The 20,634-nt window shown below is 37.8% G+C and overlaps 1 protein-coding gene across 2 annotated transcripts in view; it reads right to left on the bottom strand.

Moving 5' to 3' along the window:
• The window catches only part of CDK14 (cyclin dependent kinase 14), a 223,714-nt gene extending 219,993 nt beyond the window's left edge, over positions 1 to 3,721 (bottom strand). For both annotated transcript variants that reach the window (XM_034402352.3, XM_087892861.1), the window contains exon 1: positions 2,952 to 3,721. In XM_034402352.3, the coding sequence (XP_034258243.1) occupies positions 2,952 to 3,045 (94 nt within the window). In that variant the 5' untranslated portion in view covers positions 3,046 to 3,721. The remainder of the gene's footprint in view (positions 1 to 2,951) is intronic.
• Positions 3,722 to 20,634: the final 16,913 nt, after the last annotated feature.

Here is a 20,634-nt window from a genome sequence, read left to right as displayed (position 1 = left end):
TTGAAGCAAAACACTTTGTTCAAGCATTAAAATAATTAAACATTATAAATGGGAGTAACAGGTCATGACTAATGGGTCCTTTTTTATTTATCTGAATGGTTTGCTGGTTTTCAGCCCTTTAGCAAGGACACCATTACTGTACTATCAGGTACTTAGTATCAATCAGAGACATAGCCCAGATAAAATGCTATTCAAAAATCATCCCCAGGGTTGGCATTATTGGCATCAGATATCATGCCTTTATTTTGCATTTGAGCCACCTAATATCCACACTAAAGATTCAGTTCTACATCTGGGTCAGACAAATAGTAGGAGAAGCCCCAAAGTGAAAAAGAAGTCTTTACACTTGAGGCACAAGCAATTTTGTATAAAGGAAAGAAGCTTCTGATATTCTTCAGCCATTTTAATTCAAGCAAAAATGGCTTTGTACATCCTCAAGCTACCCAAAAATTAAATTAGGAATAATTATGAGTAATGTGGTTGGTGGTAACACTATACAGTAAGGGCATTCACTCATTTCCTTTTCAGTAGTTGATCTGAAACAGGCTTCCTCAATTGCCCCCAAAATGTTGGCCTACAGAGATCCCAAAGGTCATGTTTACCCGAATTTTGAAAGAGACAGTCTAATAGATCCATCTAAAGGCAGCAATTTAGGAAGAGCTGACCTGAAATATTCAAATTCACTGTGATTCCCCAGATCTTCATATCATCACAACTGAACATTTATTATTTGTTTCAAGGAAGCCTCATAAAACTAGCATATAATTTTGCATATAATTTACGTTAATCAGAAAGAACTATACAGAGACTAGTTTAGTTCAATAGAAGCAACTAGAATTTTTCCAAATTTCAATATCCCTTTCTATAATCTACCTAAAATGCACATCTCTTATTCTGACCAGAAAATAGCTTAACATATACTTCAAAGGCAGATTTTACACTGTATTTGCCAACCTGTAAAGGAAGTGGAAAAATGTTATCTGACTTGAGCTGCTTGAAGAAAAGCAGGGTACAAATATGATAAACAACATGAAATCAACTTGCATCCTAGTGAAATTTGCTTCAAGTATACATTCCTATGTATACTCTGATATCTTATTCAGATGAATAAAGAGATATCTATGAATAATTTATGAGATGGCTGTAAAACATCCAATGTAAATACGACATCTTATATACCTCTGTATTGATGACACAGGATCATATTGTGTCATCCAAAAGGTGTTTCTATATTTACAAAGCAAGAAGTGCCAAAAGATGACAGGAACATTGGGCCAGCAGAGGTAAGAGAATTTCTGAGAAACTTCTGGTGGCTAAATTAGCCACCAGAATAAAATGTACAAGGAATAAAAAGTACAATGCACACAGTGAGCTTTTTCTCATATTGTGGACAACTTGCAATACCTTTGGTGAAGTACCAAATCAGCAGATTCCAAACAACTTAAATCACAAATTAATGGGCAAGTGAAGACTTCTATAGTTGGAAATTAGTTTGACTTCCAAATGTTGTCTTACCACTAAGCCATATGGAAGCATTTTCATTTTCATACTATGATTATTGAACAAGTTATCCATTTCCTAAAGGCCAAGCAGACCCCTTTTGTTATAGAAACCATTATTATTGATGATGGTGCAGGAATTAAATGCCATTTTCAAATGCAGTTCACACTGCATTTGCTCCCTTTAGATTATTTTTTCTGAAACACAATCAGTTTACATGTGTAACTTGTTTCATCTCACAACTGGGAGAACTAATTCTAGAAAATACATTCTGGCCCGAAGGAATACTGAGCAATTTCAAGTATGCAAGCAATTGGAACGTTCTTTCTCTCAAATATTCATAAATGATACTTTAGAAGAGAATCACTCTGATTCCATTAAAGAAATAGAACACTTTTTTCTAAATAGTTTACAACTATCCACCTCTATTATTGATGTGGTATAACAATTTTATTACAATATTCTTTATTTTTGATAAATTTAATTTTTTATTTCCATACCCTTCGATAAATTTAATTTTTTTCATTTCCATACCCTTTGTAGGGAATCCTTTGACTTCAATCTTGCATTACAAAAGAATGAAACAAATTATAATTGGGTCATTTGGAACATGTGATGGGAAAGCCACTAAAGAGGTACATTAGAAAGCTGCAGTCAATCCTAAAGTTCATACACTTTTTTATATGCCTTCTATTTTCTTACATTCATCCATAGGAGGGGAAAAAACCACCTTTTTTTCAAAAGCATAGTTTGAAGGGATTTGAGTCCATTTTTAAAAAATAAGTTTCAATTAATTCAAAGTACTTTCTACTCCTGTATAGTATTTTCAATTGTTCATAACAAATTAATAGCAATAATTTTTATAAGGAGAGAGTATGGTGCCATTCAATTACCCTATTTGGAGATGTTCCATGTCAAACTACATTAAGCAGATTACAGACAGTTTATATTATGCTAATTATGATCAACACCCAGTAGCAGCTAAAAGTTTTTTTAAGGGTAAGTCAGAGTGAAATGAACACATTTATACCTCAATGTCGGGACATAACAGCTGTTAATCGCTTCAATTTAATCAGCAAGATGACTTCTGGATAAAACGGTTTGAACTGGGTACACTTTTATTTAAAAAAAAAACAATTTTTCAAAATACTATTGTAACGCACAAAAAGGCGGCCGGAAAATTGGGGCAGCGAGCCACTGGACTGCTATGATGGAAAGATCTTCAGCCAAGCCTGGCGGCTTCCAGAGGATGCAGGACTACAACTCCCATCACTCTCGCCAGCACAGGTTTGAACTTCTTTGGCAGCAGACAAAATGTCAAGAAGGAGTAAGCCAAGGCAATTCAGCTTGCAAACTGACCCACTGAATCGCGAGGCAATAGTTGGAACGGGGCTCGGGGCTAAGGAATGCCAGCTCGCCCCCTCCCTCCTTCCCCCCCCCCCCCACTTTACCTAGTCTGCCGAAACTCTCCGACAAAGTTCGCCGTAACTTTTTCATTCTGCTAAGTTTCTCGGGCGGCTGCTGCGAGTCGAGCAAGTCGCACATCGGGCTCGACGGGCCGAGCGCCCCAAGACAACGCGACGCCTGGCGGATCACCAGAGGGACGGACACCGCCGCCGCTGCTGCTGCTGCTGCAAGTAGAGGTTGCCGCCGTGCAGCTCACCCTCCCTGGCCGAACCCGAAAAGCCCCGCTTCTTCTAGCTAGTGCTGGAAAGGAGCCGGAGAGCCGCCAGGACTGCCTCGTCCTCGCCCATAGCGAGTTTTCCCCAGCTTTGGAAATTGGGCAATAGGCTGCAGAAGACAATGAGGGGCGGAGGAGGAAAGGCAAGGCGGTGGGAGCGGAGTCTCTCTAGTAGGGGGAGAAAAGTATGGGGAGGGGTGGATGTCGGGGAAAGGGGATTAAAAAACCTGGGATGGAGGGAGGAAAGAGGGGGAACAAGAGGAAGAAGAGGACAGTAGAGGGCTGCCAGGAGGGACAACCCGGAGAGCAGGAGGAGGAGGAGGAGGAGAGGGAGGGACGGAGAAGAGAAGGCTGCAGCTGGGAAAGGCACGGGAAGGGAAGCTGCCTGCCTGTCCCGGGAGCAGCAGGAGCCGCGCGTGCAGCCGCGAGCCAAAGGGCAGCCCCCGCGATCCCCAGCTCCCCAACCCCGAAGCGCCTCTGCGCCCCCGCCCGGCCCGCGCTCTCCCCTAAAGGCGGAGGCCGCCCATCCACCCTCGCCCCGCCTCCCTCTCCCCTCTCCGCCGCCTCATTGGCCGCAGCGGCGAACGCCGGCTCGCCGGAGAGTTTCTCTCGCACGCGCTCTGGAGCGTTTCTTGTTTCCCCTCTTGGTGCCCTTTTCCTTTTCCGAAGTGCTGGGTGATGTGAGGCGGCGGGGGTGGGGGTGGGGGTGGGGGTCAAACTGAGCACCAGTTGCCGAGTGAGAAGCAATTGCCCCGTTTTTGGAGCAATCATAAAACTGATTGTTGAGAAACTCATCTTTCCAAAGTACCAGTTTTAGGTCTTTTGTGTGTTTGTGTGTGTGTGAATCTAACCCACAATAGTTTTCCCTGCCTTAATAAGAGAGCGACCCCCAATATAAATTAGGTCCCGCTGCCTTCCTTTGGGTTTTGCTTTGTGCGAAATATGACTTAAAGGCTCGGTTTATGCATTTAGAATATTTAGAATAAAGTCTCCCTGGAGTTAGTTGAGTTCAACCCAGAGGATTACAGGGACCTGTTGTTTCCCAGCAACGACACTTCGCGTTGGGAAGTTAATCGACTCTTGGCTGCCTCGGCGATGCTTTCTGGACTTCTTGACTTCCCATTTCAGTCCTCAGACCTGACATTTCTTCCATTTATAGTGGCAATGCAGAAGGCCGTTGTTTTTTCGAGGAGCTTAGTGACATGTTTTAATTTCACCTTCATATTAAGAAAAGTCTGGAAATTTAGAGTTCATTCTGAGCTAATCTACCTGTTTTTCATTCTTGTTTATTGAAGGGGGATGGGCAGAATTACCATGTAGTTTCAAAGCTTCTGTTGCTGTGAAAGGCTCACACTCTGGATTTCCATGCCAGGGTCATGTGCCAGTCAGTTAAGCTCAGGTCTTAGACTATCAATTTTTGATAAAAACTGTGGGGTTGTTATTATTTATGGGGACTCAGGAGCTTCTGCAACTGAACCTAGCTTCCGGTACTGTTGAAAATTTGGCTACCCTGGGGTACCTCTGCTGTTATTGAGGAGTTCCTAATATCCTGTGAGAAATATGGCTATTGTCTTGCTTGGCATGTATGCTTTTAATATTTTTCTTTTTAACTTTGTTTGCTGGAGTTAGTAATAAAGCTTAAAATCTATTTACTGGAGTACTCATTGTCTCTGGATACAAAAGAATCAATTGCCTGGGCATCTGATCGCTTCCCTGATACTTGGCAAAATACCATCTGAGTATTGACCAACTGTGATTATACCTAGCCAAGATGGAACAGAGCCTTGCAAAATAGAAAGAGGCACATGAATCTACTGCTTTAAATTCTCCCTCTTTCTTAAATAAAGATTTTTGGGGGATAGGACACCTAGCGATTGTCTGGTTCAAACTTGCAGTTTTCTTGCCAACATTTTACAATTGGTGTGTCATTGCTTTCTTCCTAGGGCTAACAGACAATGACTGGCTTTGTGCCTAAGAGCTTATTATAACTCATCCTGTTCAGTTGTAGCCTGATGCTTTAACCACTACTTTAAACTGGCTCTCTAAAATGGATTTGCTGAATATTTAAATAATGCTGGGTGCAACACAAAGTCTGGATTCATCCCAATATGCTGAGCTAAAATTTGGTTTATTTATGGTTTAATGTATTGTGTAAACCCAGCCAAATTATGGTTTACTCAATAAAATATGTTTAAGCAAAGACTGATTGAACTCTAGTAGCCCTTTTGCTAGCACTAATTGAAAACATTTTGTTAATTGCACACAATCCAACTCCTCAAGTTGGGGGTGGAATTTATGTGTCATGCTAAACAATATTGTATGTAATCTCAAAAGGTTGAGCTCAAAGCTGCAAACATTGATTTACAAACTGTGTATCATGCTAGACCACAAACAAGCAAACCACATTATGGATTAGCATAATGTGTGAGCTCAGGCAGTTTGATTCTATTTTAGTGTACTATATAAACCTACCTAATTCTGACTTATTCAACAAAACGTAGTTAATCATACTGACTTAGAAAAAAATGTGAACTAGCAAATGTGTTTCAAAGTTGTTTGATGTTAAAAATGTGAAATAAAGTGTGCCAACCAACACTGTAGGATTTGGAAATAAGTTCTTCTTTTCGCTAATGCTATTGTGTTCTTATTCAATTTTAAAGAAATGGATCAGCCCACAGATATACATTTAACATCCCCTTTTAAACTGTGTGCTTGAGAATAATTTGTTAGCCCCCATAACAATATGAAGTACAAACTAACAAAGTATATAGATTATGTATTAATTGACTAAGTGGATGATAAATTTTAAAGTTTTGTTAATATAGTGTACAGAATTCCACTGGTTCATTTTTGCCCAAAACCTATAGTTTCAGTGGTCTTCTTACAATAAATATAACTTTATCGTAAATTCTAGAGTCACATAATCGTAAGATTTATTATTTATTTAATGATATTATAGTTTGACTGAATTCACACAATTATAAAGTGTAGCTTATAAACCCTACGTAGGATAAATTCACATTGAGATATACACTAGGCCAGTGGTCTCCAATCTCTTTGGCACCAAGGATCAGTTTCGTGACAGACCATTTTTCCATAGATGGGGTGTGTGTGTGTGGATGATTTCATGTGCAATCTAGATCCCACTAATGGGAAGATGTAGTTTTGTTTGCTTACTCACCATTCACCTCCAGCTGTGTGTCCCGATTCCTAACAGGCCATGGACCGGTACCAGTCCATGGCCTGGGATTTGGGGACCCCTGCACTAGACAAACACATTTTAATTAGGTCTATTACAGGCAGTCCCCAGTAAAGAACAACTGATTTATGGATAACTCATACTTATACAAACGGGATGTCTCCTGAAGATGTAATCATTTTTTAATGAAAGCCTATTTTCAGTGGTTTTCAGCAATTCACTGGTTCAATAAAGGATATTGCAATCTCCCATTTTTAGTAATATGCAGCCCATTCATAAGTACAAGTGTCAATTAACAAATCTCAGTCAAAGGCAGATTTAAGAATGAGTCTCTTTCTTAACCCAGGGACTGCTTATATATAAATCCAGATTTCATGGATATGATATTGTTCACTGAGTCATTTGAATTAATGAGTATAAATCATAGCTGAGTTAACTATCATTAAATTTGTCACGCAAAACCCAGTCAAAGCTGGGTGAACCGTATAGCTAAATGTAATATGTAAAGCCAGCCAAAGACTTGGGTATATGCAGAAGGAAAGGGGAGAGTGATGTCTATAAGGGTGGGAGTGATGTTGCATGTATATATCAGGTGTGATGTTATTGTGGCCTCTGTCCACCTCTGTGGAGAAGGGGACATGCTTTTATATATACCCACAGAGAGAGCAAGATAAAGAAAATGAACAATATCTGGAACAATAGATGTCAAGATCCCTTACTATTGTCCATATTGTATGAAGTTGCTAGAGCAACATTATATAGGCACTTGTGTTATTCAGGTCCTAGTTTATCAGGTTTAATTATCTCAATGATACTTACAATGGTTCTTTAAAATAAAGCTGAATTGCACAATCTCTATATACTATATACTAATATTCATCCATACAGCCAATTTGATAGCATGTTTAATCCCGGCATTAGCAATGGGTGGGGGTGGGAGATATGTAAATATCCCAGCAGGGAAAAATGCTGGTGTGGAACTCCTTAGTCCTGGACTAAGATTAAGAACATCATAATTTACCTCAGTCAACTCTGTGTTTGGTTATTTGTTTTTTTCATGCCATCCTGAGGAGCCCAGAACATTGTCACTGGTTAATTCTTTTCAGTTCTTTTTATCTTCACAACACATCTAACACAGGATCAGCTTTAAATTTATTTAACCATCCAAAGCAATTTAGAGCAATTTTCATTTAAAGCACAAAATATAACAGCAACGAATTTTCTAAAACATATCAAATTGCAGGGTGGACAAATGGTAAAATTACACACACAATCATATAGAGAGAGAGATGAACTAATTCCCTAGAATATATTTTTAATTTAATATTGGTATGTATTCCCAAAGCAGAACCTGCCAAGTCATCAACTGGTATTATAGGTTGCCCATTTTTACCACTTCTGCACAAATCCTGTAGAGTTTTAGTTGCCAGATAGAGAGACAAAGAAGACTAGAATAGAATGTTAAACCATAGTTCATTTAACTATATTTTATTGAAGACATTGTAGTGTCTGGAATCATAACAAATAAAATAAAACAAAGAAAATTATGGTTCCTGTTTTACGTGAATCTAGTCTTGCGTGCCTCCCTTCTCCTTTGTTCTTCTCTATTGTTGACTGTGGCTCTCACTAAAGTAATACCAAACAAAGTATATAGCATAAAGAGATTACGATTTTAAAAATAGATTTTCACATTAAATGGTTGCTCCATAATGTTGCGCTATATTTTACCCACTCACTCTATACGGAAGAACTGCATTCTTAGTTCATTGCTGTGGAATGCTACATTTGGTCTCTTCTGAGTACAATAATTGAAAACATATTTTTCAAGAATGAATAGAAGTGGATTGGAGATACATAGTTTTGACAGATGTTTCAGGTATCTTAAGTGATCATATAATGGCATTGTTTGGGGATTTGTTGCAAACTGAACAAGGAAGGAAAGATTTGTACTAAGTGGTACATTCCCAACTGTACTTCCAATGTAATTCATAATGGATAAATGTTATAACTAATGTTCTACAAGTGCATCACATCAACTTTTTATTCTGCCCAGTGAACAAATGCTGAATAAATAAAATAAACAGAAATGTTCTAGAAATGTCAAGCTGTGAACAAGATTTGTTTGAAAAGTTCAGTGTGGCATTCAAATAAACCTAACTCTCTAAGGGTTTTTTTTTTTTTTCCAAATCAATTTTAGGTGACTATCACTGAACAAAAACTATATTGGGAACAGATACAGGGAACAGAACTGGTTTTACTGCCTCTGTTATCTGGCATTCAGCCACTGCCACTGTAAATGTCAGGAGTGCCTTTATAATGAAGATTGAAAGTCCTGGACCAGGTCATAAAGAGGACATGGTAGCAGTATTTTGTTCCATAATGTGGTCTGCAGCACATTTCTACTAGCTAGAAGAGAGCTGTGAAAAAAAAGAGCTGGCTATGCACTATATCCTTTTAGGGATTGCATACTTTCCATGCTCAGCATATTGTTCTTGTTCTTCAGCCTGCTGTATCCTCAAATCTTCCAGAGGCCGAGTGAGTGCAATATTATTCTTGTAACTCATATTGGTCAAATGCTACTCAAACAGAAATATCTTTGGGGATGCTAATAATATCATTTAGTGCAGAAGTCTCAAACTTGATTTCATTGAGGGCCACATCAGGGTTGTGTTTTATCTCAGGGGGACTGGTGGCGTGACCAGGGTGGGCGTGGCCAGCTCAACATCACTCGTGTCGGGGGCACCTCTGGTGGCCCGAGTATTCTGCCAAAGGCACACGGCTGGTCCTTTACTGTTTCCAGGGCAGTCTCGTGGACCAGATCTAAGCATCCCATGGGCCAGATCCGGCCTGCGGGACTTGAGTTTGACACCCCTACTTTAGTGAATTTAGCTTTTGGGGTCTTTAGTGAAGAGCCAGTTTGGTGTAGATTTTAAAGTGCTGGTCTAACAACCAGGTGACTCCAAGTTCTATTTCCCCCTTAACAATAAAAGCTGATAGGATGACATTCATTCTCTCAGCCCAATTTACCTCATAGGGTTGTGCTGGGAAAAATATGAAGGGGAAGACCTATTATGTTTATCACCTTGAGTTACTTGTAAAGTAATAGAGACAGGGAAAAAAATCAAATAAATAAAACTGCATAGGAAAATAATTCTATAGCTACTGTGAATCACTTCACTTATAGGAAGATAAGTGGCTTTGCTAACAGTAACAAAATGATGTGTAGGCTTGATTTTGTAAAACTAACACAGTTCAAATTACTAGAAAGCAAATTTTCAATAGCTTTGAAAAATATAGGGGTTCAAAAGTAAAAAAAAAAGCTCTGAAGAAATACAATGTTTAGGCTGACACTCATTATTGCTTACTCAAAAGACTGAGTTCTGCATGCATTTCTTCACTTTTCTAGATATACATTTGCAGTAATAGGCATTGGGTAAACTGTCTCAATTGAAAGATTCAGTTTGAAGAACTTTGCAGGCAGGTGTCCAAATCTACCATAAAACATGAAAAGGCTGATAGAGCTCACTGTTATGCCAGGCTCAGAGCCAACAGAATCAATCCAAAAAGTATCAGAGCAAAGAGACTGAACATTTTAAGAAGAGCCACAAGAGGGAATCCAGGAAAGCAATAAAAAAATTATAACGCAAAAAATCCTTTTACTTGTTGGCAATATCATCTATTAGCAGAAGTCTGGATGCACTTAGCTACTTAAGATATTTGAGGAACTGTCAAATCAGCTTCATGGGTGGATATAGATTACAGAAAGAGCTCATATCTTTAGCAAGAACTGATTCACATTGCATTTTGAAATCCTTAATTAGAAATATGTAGAAATTACAGGGAAAAAAAATGAGCCGGTTACACAAACCTAGGTTCTTGACTGGTACTGTTGAGTATAATTTATCTGTACACCCTACTTGAAAGATACTGCGAGTTATAGTAATCAAGAATTTATTGAGTCACTTGACGTAGCTTGAATGCTGTCTTTGCCAGCTGCCCCAGAAGGGTGTTAAAGGTATGATTCAGTGCTTTGTTTATATCAAACATGACTTACATTGTGTATAGTATACATTGAAAGGTTTATTTAGGAAGAAGAAATCCAAATACCCAAAAGAAGTTGCCATTCTATCTTGCACTGTGGTAGCTTGAGTTAGTTAATAAGATTTTATTTATCCGGAATCTGGTTCATAGAATTAGTCAGGCTTGCATTTCTACAAACTGTATATTCCATTATGCATTTACAGCCTCAATATGGAAGCAACATTCCTATGTGTGATGCCTGATGGGAGCATGAATGGTGTATAAGTATTCTAACAGTGCCCCCCAAAACATGGTTTTGCAGCTATAGAAAGATCTTGAACACCCTGGAAGCCCAGGAAGTAGGGGTGAAAGTAGGGGAGATGGAAAAGAAGTCTGATAGCAGTGAGTAATGCTACCTGGGCGTGTCATCTTCTTTTGGTTTGACACAGCTTTTTGTGTCTTTAATTATAATCCAGAAGCAGCCAGCCAAGCACATAGTACACAGAATTACAGATACTTCTTTTCTTATTGTCACATTTAAAATAGTACCCTTTTGCACAATAAAAGAGACACAAAAGATCAGTATAATAGGAATAAATTCCATCTTATTATTTCTATAATCATCCTTGAACTTCGAAGTTTAAATGTGGCATACTACATCTTGTCTAGTAAACAGTTGTTCTTGGCTTTATTATATTAGAAATAGTGTACGTCCCATGTATGGGGGGGGGGGAGAGGGGAGGAAGGGATTATAGTTACAGTGACCATCAGGAAACACAGTTTCAACCTTATTGAAAATTCTCATATAAGGGTATCAGATATATATTGATGGTCGTGCTCATTTGGTTCTATGACGAAGTTATTTGGCCAATTCAGCTTCAGGTTCAAAAGGTTGTTTTATTATTTACAAATATATACATGCATACAATAATGAACACAGTTACCCTAACTGTATGACTCAGATGTTGAGAGGAGAGAGAAGTCCACGTGTTGTCTCGCTGAGAGATAGATGAGAGAGAGGGAAAAAAGGGGAAGATATCCAAGTGGTTTCAAGGTAAGAGTCTAATAAGAGAGTTCATTGGCTGATATAGTCACATCTGATGTCTGTAAAGACTTAACTCCTTCTAGTCTCTGGTGCATCATATGCAGGCAATATCTGACAAAGGGTACCCAGATGTTATTTTACAGGGTTCAAGCCCTCTCCTACGAATTTAACTCATGGACCCTAGATGAATATATACAGTACATTAGTTTTAGGAGCAGGGTGATGCTAATATTATATTATTATAACATAGCTTCTCTTCCCTTTACTCTAAGAGTTTAAAAGATGATGAACTGAATATACCATTCTAATAGCATTATTAAACACAGAGAAGCAGGTGCCAAATTTAAAATACTTAATAGTGGCCAGGAGAGAGGTACTAGTAAAAGTCACAACTGAATTAATGCAGTCTAGCCCTCTAAAAGAAGCCCTTCTAAGGCCTAATATTATCTAGTTGTAATAGGCCTATGGTGGCAGTGCTGTGCCTTTAAGGTCACATTCATGTTATGTTAATGTATTTTATGAACCAGATGTTTCCATTGTTACAGTGTGATTTCATAGTCAGTGCATTTTAAAAAGTCATATTTGTGCAAAAAATATTTCATTCTCAGTAGATTTAATCATGACAGCATGTTATTATGAAATATAATAGATTTTATAAAGAAACTGATTTTTATATTAATATTACAAGTCCTGGAACTGAAACTTTCTTCTTTTGTGATTCATCAGTCTGTATATAGATGTAGAGATATTGATATAAATACAAAAAGCAGGCTAGTTAGAGCAATAGCCTTCCCTACAGTGATGTATGGGTTTGAGAATAGACACTAAGAATGGCTGATTGAAAAAGAATTGACACCTTTGAACTGTGGTGCTAGTGTAAATTATTGCATATACCACGGACAGCCAGAGTAACTAACAGAGAGGTATTAAATCATATAAAACCAAACACATTATTGGAAGCTAACATCATAAGACGTCTGATTAACTTTGGCCGTGTCATGCATGCAAATTCATTTGAAAAGGCAATAATGCTAGGAATGGTTAGTGGAACAAGAAGAAGGGGCAAGCCAAGAATACGCTGGCTTGATAACATAGGAAATTATCATGAACATCCAACAACTGAAAGAAGTTATTTGTGATGGGAGAGTACTTGTCTATAAAAGTCGCCAAAGAGTTAGACACAATTAAATGGTTAAAACAACAACAACATATAGAATAGAATTCTTTATTGGCCAAGTGTGATTGGACACACAAGGAATTTGTCTTGGTGCATACGCTCTCGGAGTATATAAAAGAATATATATATATATAGATGTGATGGGATGCAACTGTCATTAATGTTGCAAATTACATTATAGATTGGGTAAAATCTATTAAGTTACATACCTTTTTCTTACAGTTTATGAGAACAGATGCCTCTTTGAAAGACAAAACATTAACTCCAAGCGCTTTACAAGATGAAAAAAGAGAAACAGAAAGAATTTTCTTCTCTATTCCACAAACTTTCTCTCTGCATGACTTGAGGTTCTTGTATCAGGTTGGGTCATTCAGGCCGAAAATCAAAAGCCTATCAAATATAGTATTTATTTATTTATTTATTTATTTATTTATTTATTTATTTATTTATTTATTTATTTATTTATTTTGTTGAGTACATATTAGATAATATATATAAGTATAAGCATGAGTTGAATACATAAAATGAATACAATTAAAGGGAACATTAGGACAGGGACAGGTAGGCACGCTAGTGCTCTTATGCACACCCCTTACAGATCTCTTAGGAATGGGGTGAGATCAACAGTAGACAGTTTCAGGTTAAAATTTTGGAGGTTTTGGGATGAGACCACAGAGTCTGGTAGTACATTCCAGGCATTAACAACTCTGTTACTGAAGTCATATTTTCTGCAATCGACTTTGGATTCACTTTAAGTTTGTATCTATTGTGTGCTCATGTATTGTTGAGATTGAAGCTGAAGTAGTCATTGACAGGTAGGACATCGTAGCAGATGATTTTATGAGCTATGCTTAGGTCATACAGAAGGCGGCGTAGTTCTAAATTTTCTAAACCCAAAATTTCAAGTCTGGTGGCATAGGGTATTTTGTTATGAGCAGAGGAGAGGAGGACTCTTCTTGTGAAATATTTCTGGACGCGCTCAATTGTATTAAAGTCCAATATGCAGTGCAGGTTCCAGACAGATATAATATTTTTTATAAGAGTATATCAGGGCTCCCAGGAGATGCCAAATGTAGGAATATGACAGGCCAGATATAGGGACACTATGGTACCTTCTGCTGAAGAACAATTCAACTTCAAACAATGAAGTATAAAGAAGAATGGAATAGTGGCAGAACTCCATGATTTCCATGCTGAAGATCACATATTCAGTCTTTGTCACCTTCAGGCAAAGTTATAAAAAGCTGCATTGCCCGGCGGCAGCTGGTTCATATATTGTGCAAAGCAAAGATGCATTTTTGCTATGGCTTGTTGAACAAATTATAGTAGCCTGAGTTATCCACTTATGGGCTTACAAAATATATTGTTTAGTTTCATGTATTACCAATCAGTGGCTACTTCATATATTGTGCAAAGCAAAGCTTTCACTTGTTTTTTTCTGAACAAATTGCAGTGGCCTGATTTACACACAACATATGGGCAAATGACCAAGTGGTATACCTATTCCTATCAGGGATTTTCTGTGATTTTAAAACACACTACTTTATTAATGATTTATAAACAGGCCACCTGATTTAATATCATTCTTTCAACCAAGAGATCACTCTGTAGTATAATACCGTGTTTCCCTGAATATAAGACCCTGTCTTATTTTTTTTTGAAACCTGAAATAAGCACTTGGCCTTATTTTTGGGGAAATTTATTATTTTGGGGCACGTGGAGGAAACCAGAGGAAATGGTGGGGACCGGCTGTGCATGCGTTTAAATATTTTCGGGGAGGGGCTTACTTTAGTGCATGCGCTCAAAAGCCCAATTGGGCTTATTATCAGGGGATGTCTTATTTTAGGGGAAACGGGGTACATAATTTTTTTGTGAAGCAATACTAGGCAAACAGAACTAAAATGTTCTGTTTTAAGAATAACTTAGAATCCTATATCCAAAAAAGAATTAAGACACTCTTGGAAACATATTGTTAAGGCCTAGATGGGAATTCCAAGATTAGAAAACACGTGCTTTACTAATCTGTTTTACTGTGAATACACAAGCAGAACATTGGAACTCCTGTACCAAATGTCCTTATTGCTATAAAATATCAGAACTTCTCAAGTTTTTGTTTTTTTAAATGCTTTTAAAATATTATCATTTGTAAATGTTAGCAAGCCATGTTTATATTATGGGCATTTGGAATGAAATGAGAGAAAAAGCAAGGAAGGATAAATTTTAAACCTTTAAAATCCAATCCCCTATTTTAAAAAATTACATTTGGGCTTAAAATTTCAGAAGAACATGCATGGCATATTTATAACATCTTTGTAATTTGTGCATGATCAGGAAAATCCTAGCTACTGGCAAACTGGTTTCTCAGATAAATTAAAAACAAAACTCTTGATTCAAGCCAGGGGCTCTATGGATGTACCCATGTCATTTTTTAAAGCAATGATATATACATTTTGCTGTTACTGCCTCATGGAATGCTCCTACTTTTCAGTTTAGCCTACAGCTCTGGTATTCTGTCCTCCAAGTACTGCTTAGCAACCCCAGGCAAGGTCAACCAGATGCTACTAAGAGTTTTGGTTTCATTTAACTTTAGTTAAAAAGCAGGTCTGAACAAGCTACCATTTGCTGCTAACAACCCTAATTTCTGATTAAATTTTTAAAAAAAGTCCCTTTTCCCTAAGACTTTTTTCAAAACTACATTTTCATTTTATTATACTATGTTTTTTCCCTCTTGGTCAGAGTGATAAGAATAAGATTAAATATTTATTCATCATATTCAAGTGCTTTATATCTAAGGTGCAAAGAGATTGACCAGGAATGTTACAATATTCAGACTGATGGACTTTAACAAAAATAAAGATTTTCTGAGCAGGTTCCTTTCAATATGGGTAAAAGATTATTTGCATAGGGTTGAGTTGCCAGTAAGAGCACCTGATGAGGAATGTAAAATCTTGTCAAAGCTCCACTTGACAGCTCAGTATAAACAATTCATAAATATCATAGCCAAGGAAAATATATGCTTATGACTGTTTGCTCTTCTTGCAAAAATTAAATTGTTGGATAGCAAAGATCAGTAGCTTTATGCCGCTGACTTACAATGATTCCTCAGTACATATACATTTAAAATTAAGTTACTAGACTCTATAAGGCTTTTCTCGCCAATCTCATATCTAGAGAGAAATTACTCATTGAAAAATTATCCAAATCAACTGCATATTTACAACCACATGTCAACTGCACAATCACCTCAAGCAAGCCATTTTTGTCATTATTCTTCATCTGCTATGCCAAATACAATACTAATTTCTCTAATAGGGCTGGAGCAGGAGATGAAGAAATGTTTGAGCTAGTATCAGAGAAGTATCTTCAATGCCTAAAATATAATGTTTTCTGAACCTTTTGATCTCATTTATCGATTAATGCATGAATGTTCAATGGGAAATTGCACATAGATGTTGATGGTAGTTTTGTTTTTGAGTTTTGGGGGGCTTTTTTTTTTTGCAATTTTTTGTTGTGTTTTTGAAAATTCATATATCTTATGAAGTGGGCTGAGCATACTTCTTGAAGTCCAGCTGCTTTTATCAAACCCATCTTCTCGATCTACATTTAACAACTATACAACCTCTCTTTTTCTACCTCTGTGGCTGGACTATATACTTTAAGGCAGGGGTCCCCAATTCCCTGACCGTGGCCTACTACCATACTGAGCCTATTTGGAACCAGGCTGTATGAGCGGTGGGCTGGCGCATATGTATGTGCGCACAGCTCAACGTTTGAGCAGCAATCCACAGTGTGCACATACATCCATACAACTCAACCTGCTCACAACGGCCTGGTTCCCCTTCCCCTCCTCCTGCTAGCCCACCAAGCTGCAAAGGTTGGGGGCCACTGCTTTAAGGAAACTCAGAGAAATACTAATTATTCTAGATAGATCATTTCATGCTGGTTGTTCCTTAGCATGACCTCTAGGAATGGCAAATGAATCCGCCATGACCACTAGTGGCTAATATTAAAAGATACAAAATTTAATCTTTTTTAAGAAGTTCTCTGTTAACTTCTACATTTATTTCAGAAGTGGAAATAAAGCATTACTGCCTTTTAGAAATTTTAGCCATTAGTAATACTTAATTATGATTATTAAAAATGGAAGTGCAACAATATCTAGAGCAGTGATGGCTAACCTTTTCTGGACGGAGTGCCCAAAGCACGCGCGTGCCAGAACCCCCCAAATGCAATGTGCTCATGGCCCTGCGCATGCGCCCCTCCCCATGCATTTGTGTGTCCCCCTGCATGTGCCGCATCCCCATGCATGCACGTATGGCCCTGCATGTGCCCTGCCCCCACGCCCTACCCCTGTTCATGTGCACATGGGCCCACCGCACACACCACACCCCCTGTGCATGCACGACAGTGACCTGGCAACCAGCTGGCTGGTGGGAGGCACACACGCATGCGCAGCAGAGCTAAACTGGGGCAACAGCTCGCATGCCCACAGAGAGGGCGCTGCGTGCCACCTGTGGCACATGTGCCATAGGTTCGCCATCATGGATCTAGAGGAACTTGAGTTTCCATATCAGTCAAAGATTGTTACATTAGTTTATGAATCCATTCAATCTTACTTTCTTTTAGTAAGATTGAAATTAGAAAAAGGAATATAGGATCTAAATAAGAAAAAAGGCACCATAATTTTTACATTTATATTTCTTGTATTTTTTAAAATGTAGATTTCACTTTGGGCACATCCATTGTGAAAAATTTAGTGTGTGATTTCTGTTGAAATACTAGAGACATGCATGAAAACCAGGATATTGTCCAGCTTCTTATGAATTTCAATGAGATTTAGGCAGGACATTTTCTTTATAGATGGTGTCCTTTAATCCAATCATGTATTCGCATTAGGTTTTTCTGCAAAAAAAAATTTCTGCAGAGTCCCCACGGCTGAAGTCTAATAAATAAGCCTAGTAGTATATACATATGTGTAATTCAGCTTAAATTAAATTTCAGTTTGATCTAATATGTCTGCTAAAAAACATTAAGCTACAGCATGAGCATGTTTGCAGAATTTCCATATCATTCATATGCCAGAAAAAGAAGACATCACATTTGTTTGATTAACCATTCCATTCTGAGAGCTGAGAATGGATAAAAGCACTTATGAAACACTCAATAAAATGAGGGAAACAAAATTATTCCTGCTTAAAACATGGTCTACTAAACAAATTAAACATTGCAGATTTAAATATTAACTCCTAAATTGTCTTTTCATTTTATCCTCTTAACATAAAATCAACACATTAAAAATGGTATAAATCTTTATAGAAATTAAATTCTTCCAAAAAGGGCTAATACCTCAGAATACTTTTGTGTCCTAGATAACTTTTGCCCCTTAAATTTCTGTTGTTTGTTTTGATCTGTATGTTTTTAACTGTATGAAGAGCCTTGGTGACGCAGCAGACTAAAGCACTGTTAAGTAACACCAGCTGCCTGCAATTACTGCAAGTTCAAATCTCACCAGGCTCAAGGTTGACTCAGCCTTCCATCCTTTCGAGGTAGGTAAAATAAGGACCCGGTTTGTGGCGGCAATAAGGTGACTTTGTATAAAAAAAGAACACCGCTTGGGGGGGCGCGAAAGCCCTACTAAGCAGGTATATATAAAAGTATGAAGGCTATTGCTTAAAGCATTGTAAGCCTCCCTGAGTCTCCGGAAAAGGGCCGCATATAAATCGAACCAATAAATCAATAAATCAATAATTCATCATTTATTTTTATTTGGTTTTATTATGGAACCTGCCATGAGCTCCTCTGAATTATGGCAGGCAACAGGTGAAATAAATAAGCTGCACTTTGAATTCTCCAGCTCTTTTCTGCTACCTCTTACATTTCTTGTGGAAAACCTGATTTTCTGTGGCCAGTGCAGTGTATCATTATATTTTGCTTTACGACCACATCATTCAGCTGTCACCACATTAAAAATAATTTACCTGTAGTCTCCAGCGGTCTCAGCATTGGTTCTTGAAGCAATAGTGTCATTCTACAAAACATTAGCACTTGTCCTGCCTAAATCCTTGCAGAATAACGGATCTAAGAGCTCTCTGGAGCTAGAGGCAGCAGATCTGCCTTTCTCTAAAGATGTAGCTCTTAACAGTTTCTTGCAGGTCACATTTCCATGTCATTCTTACAATATTCAGGCAGATAACACTTCGCTTTCTGGCAAAATGTCATCTTCTACTTAAAAGATTGAAGAGTTTTTAGTTGTGTGGCACTACATCATTGGAAAAACAAATCATTACAGAGAAAGAAAGACATCTATTTTGGTATTAACTAAAACACATGATTTGGGAAACAGAACATAGTTCTCTACAAAAAGAAAATACATTTATCTCAATAGAAGTACAGTTGCATCTTTCTTAAAGCTTAATTTACATTCACAAGGAAAATCCTGAAAATGGTCATGATTATGCAAAATATAGAAATGTATCTTTCATATCCAATTCCCCCATTGATTTGGGAGGCTACAGTAGGTATTGCATGATTGCTGCAGTCAATCGGTTTCAGGGAAGAGATATTTATTCTTCTGTAAACAACTGAGCAGACTTTGTTTAACCCTATATGACTAGGTCAATCATTTATATCCACAATGAAGCGCCCCCTTCTTCATAACCAATTGCGTATATTTGTGGGAAAGGACCAGTGTCTGCCAGGCCAGTGGAGCTATAGCCAATGAAGTACTGAAGTTTTCTCCATATATTCCTGGTGTAAGATGAACTAGAGACAGCGGGTGAGGATTTGGTATTCCCTAAAATGGCATTTCTTGACCTATTAATGTAATTGGGTTCTGCCTGAACAATCAGTGTTAAACTAGGTTAGTAGCTCACTATTATATGTTATATATAAACAAGGCCATTGCTACAATATTTTGCTGATAACGAGATATGGAGATCTCAAAACATTTCACACTTTTGTAGTCCTTTGTGTTACCCTTATGTTTCATGATCTCATGAAAGCCATCAGGAAATTCCTTCTCCAATAATTTCAAACTGGTGACCTATGATCCAGTTAGCGTGATGGTGTGCTGCTGAAAGAAAACAAAAGTTTATGAGTTAAGTGGCTGATCGGGTCAAGCAGGGCCACCAAATGATTTGTCCAAAGAAAAGAGCAAGTTACCTTTCAGTTTTCAGTTAAATTCATTAAAATTCTTAGCTCATCTAGTCGGTGTCACACAAAAAATGTAACATCAATATATTATCACTACATATCTTAGTGATTATTATCCTAAAGAGAAGGCCTTCAGAGTGGTATCAGAAGCGTGAAACAACAAGACAGGAGTGCAAAAGAGCTGTATAATAAACAATGCTTGCTTTTATGTTTTATAGAATACCAGTATGCAAAGGTGAACTTATCCTTATTAGATCAAGGGCATAATGATCTCACATTATAGCATCCATGGATTCTCTACAACAGAGATATAGTTTAAATCTGCAAAAGCTGAGCTAAGCACCGAATGAGCTGCAGATTTCTTTAAATGCATTAGGTATCTACCCTGTTTCCCCGAAAATAAGACATCCCCTGATAATAAGCCCAATCGGGCTTTTGAGTGCATGCACTAAAATAAGCCTCCCCCCAAAAATAATCTCTCTCCAAAAATATTTAAATGTAGAGCTGGAAATCAGGTAAGACGGCAAGAGGAGCCCCATCTTGCTCCATGCCCAAAATAATAAGACCTCCCTGAAAATAAGGCCAAGGGCTTTTTTCAGGGTTCAAAAAAATATGAGACAGGCTCTTATTTTTGGGGAAACACGGTACAAATTTGTCAAGATTTGGACAAAAGGTATCAGGTATGTATAGCAGATGGAGAAGAGACACTGCCTTTCATTTTGATTAGAATCAGAAGCTGTGATCACAGAAGACAACATGATGACTGTTTATAAACATGCTCCCCAAGTTTGGTTAGAAATGAAGACTGGTATGATTTTGGGAAGGCAAATATAATGGCCATATTAAAAAGGGACATAACA

Source organism: Pantherophis guttatus, chromosome 4 (genome assembly GCF_059756535.1).
Source record: "Pantherophis guttatus breed Tessera chromosome 4, ASM5975653v1, whole genome shotgun sequence".
NCBI lineage: Eukaryota > Metazoa > Chordata > Lepidosauria > Squamata > Colubridae > Pantherophis > Pantherophis guttatus.
This window is presented reverse-complemented; position numbering and strand designations above follow the sequence as displayed.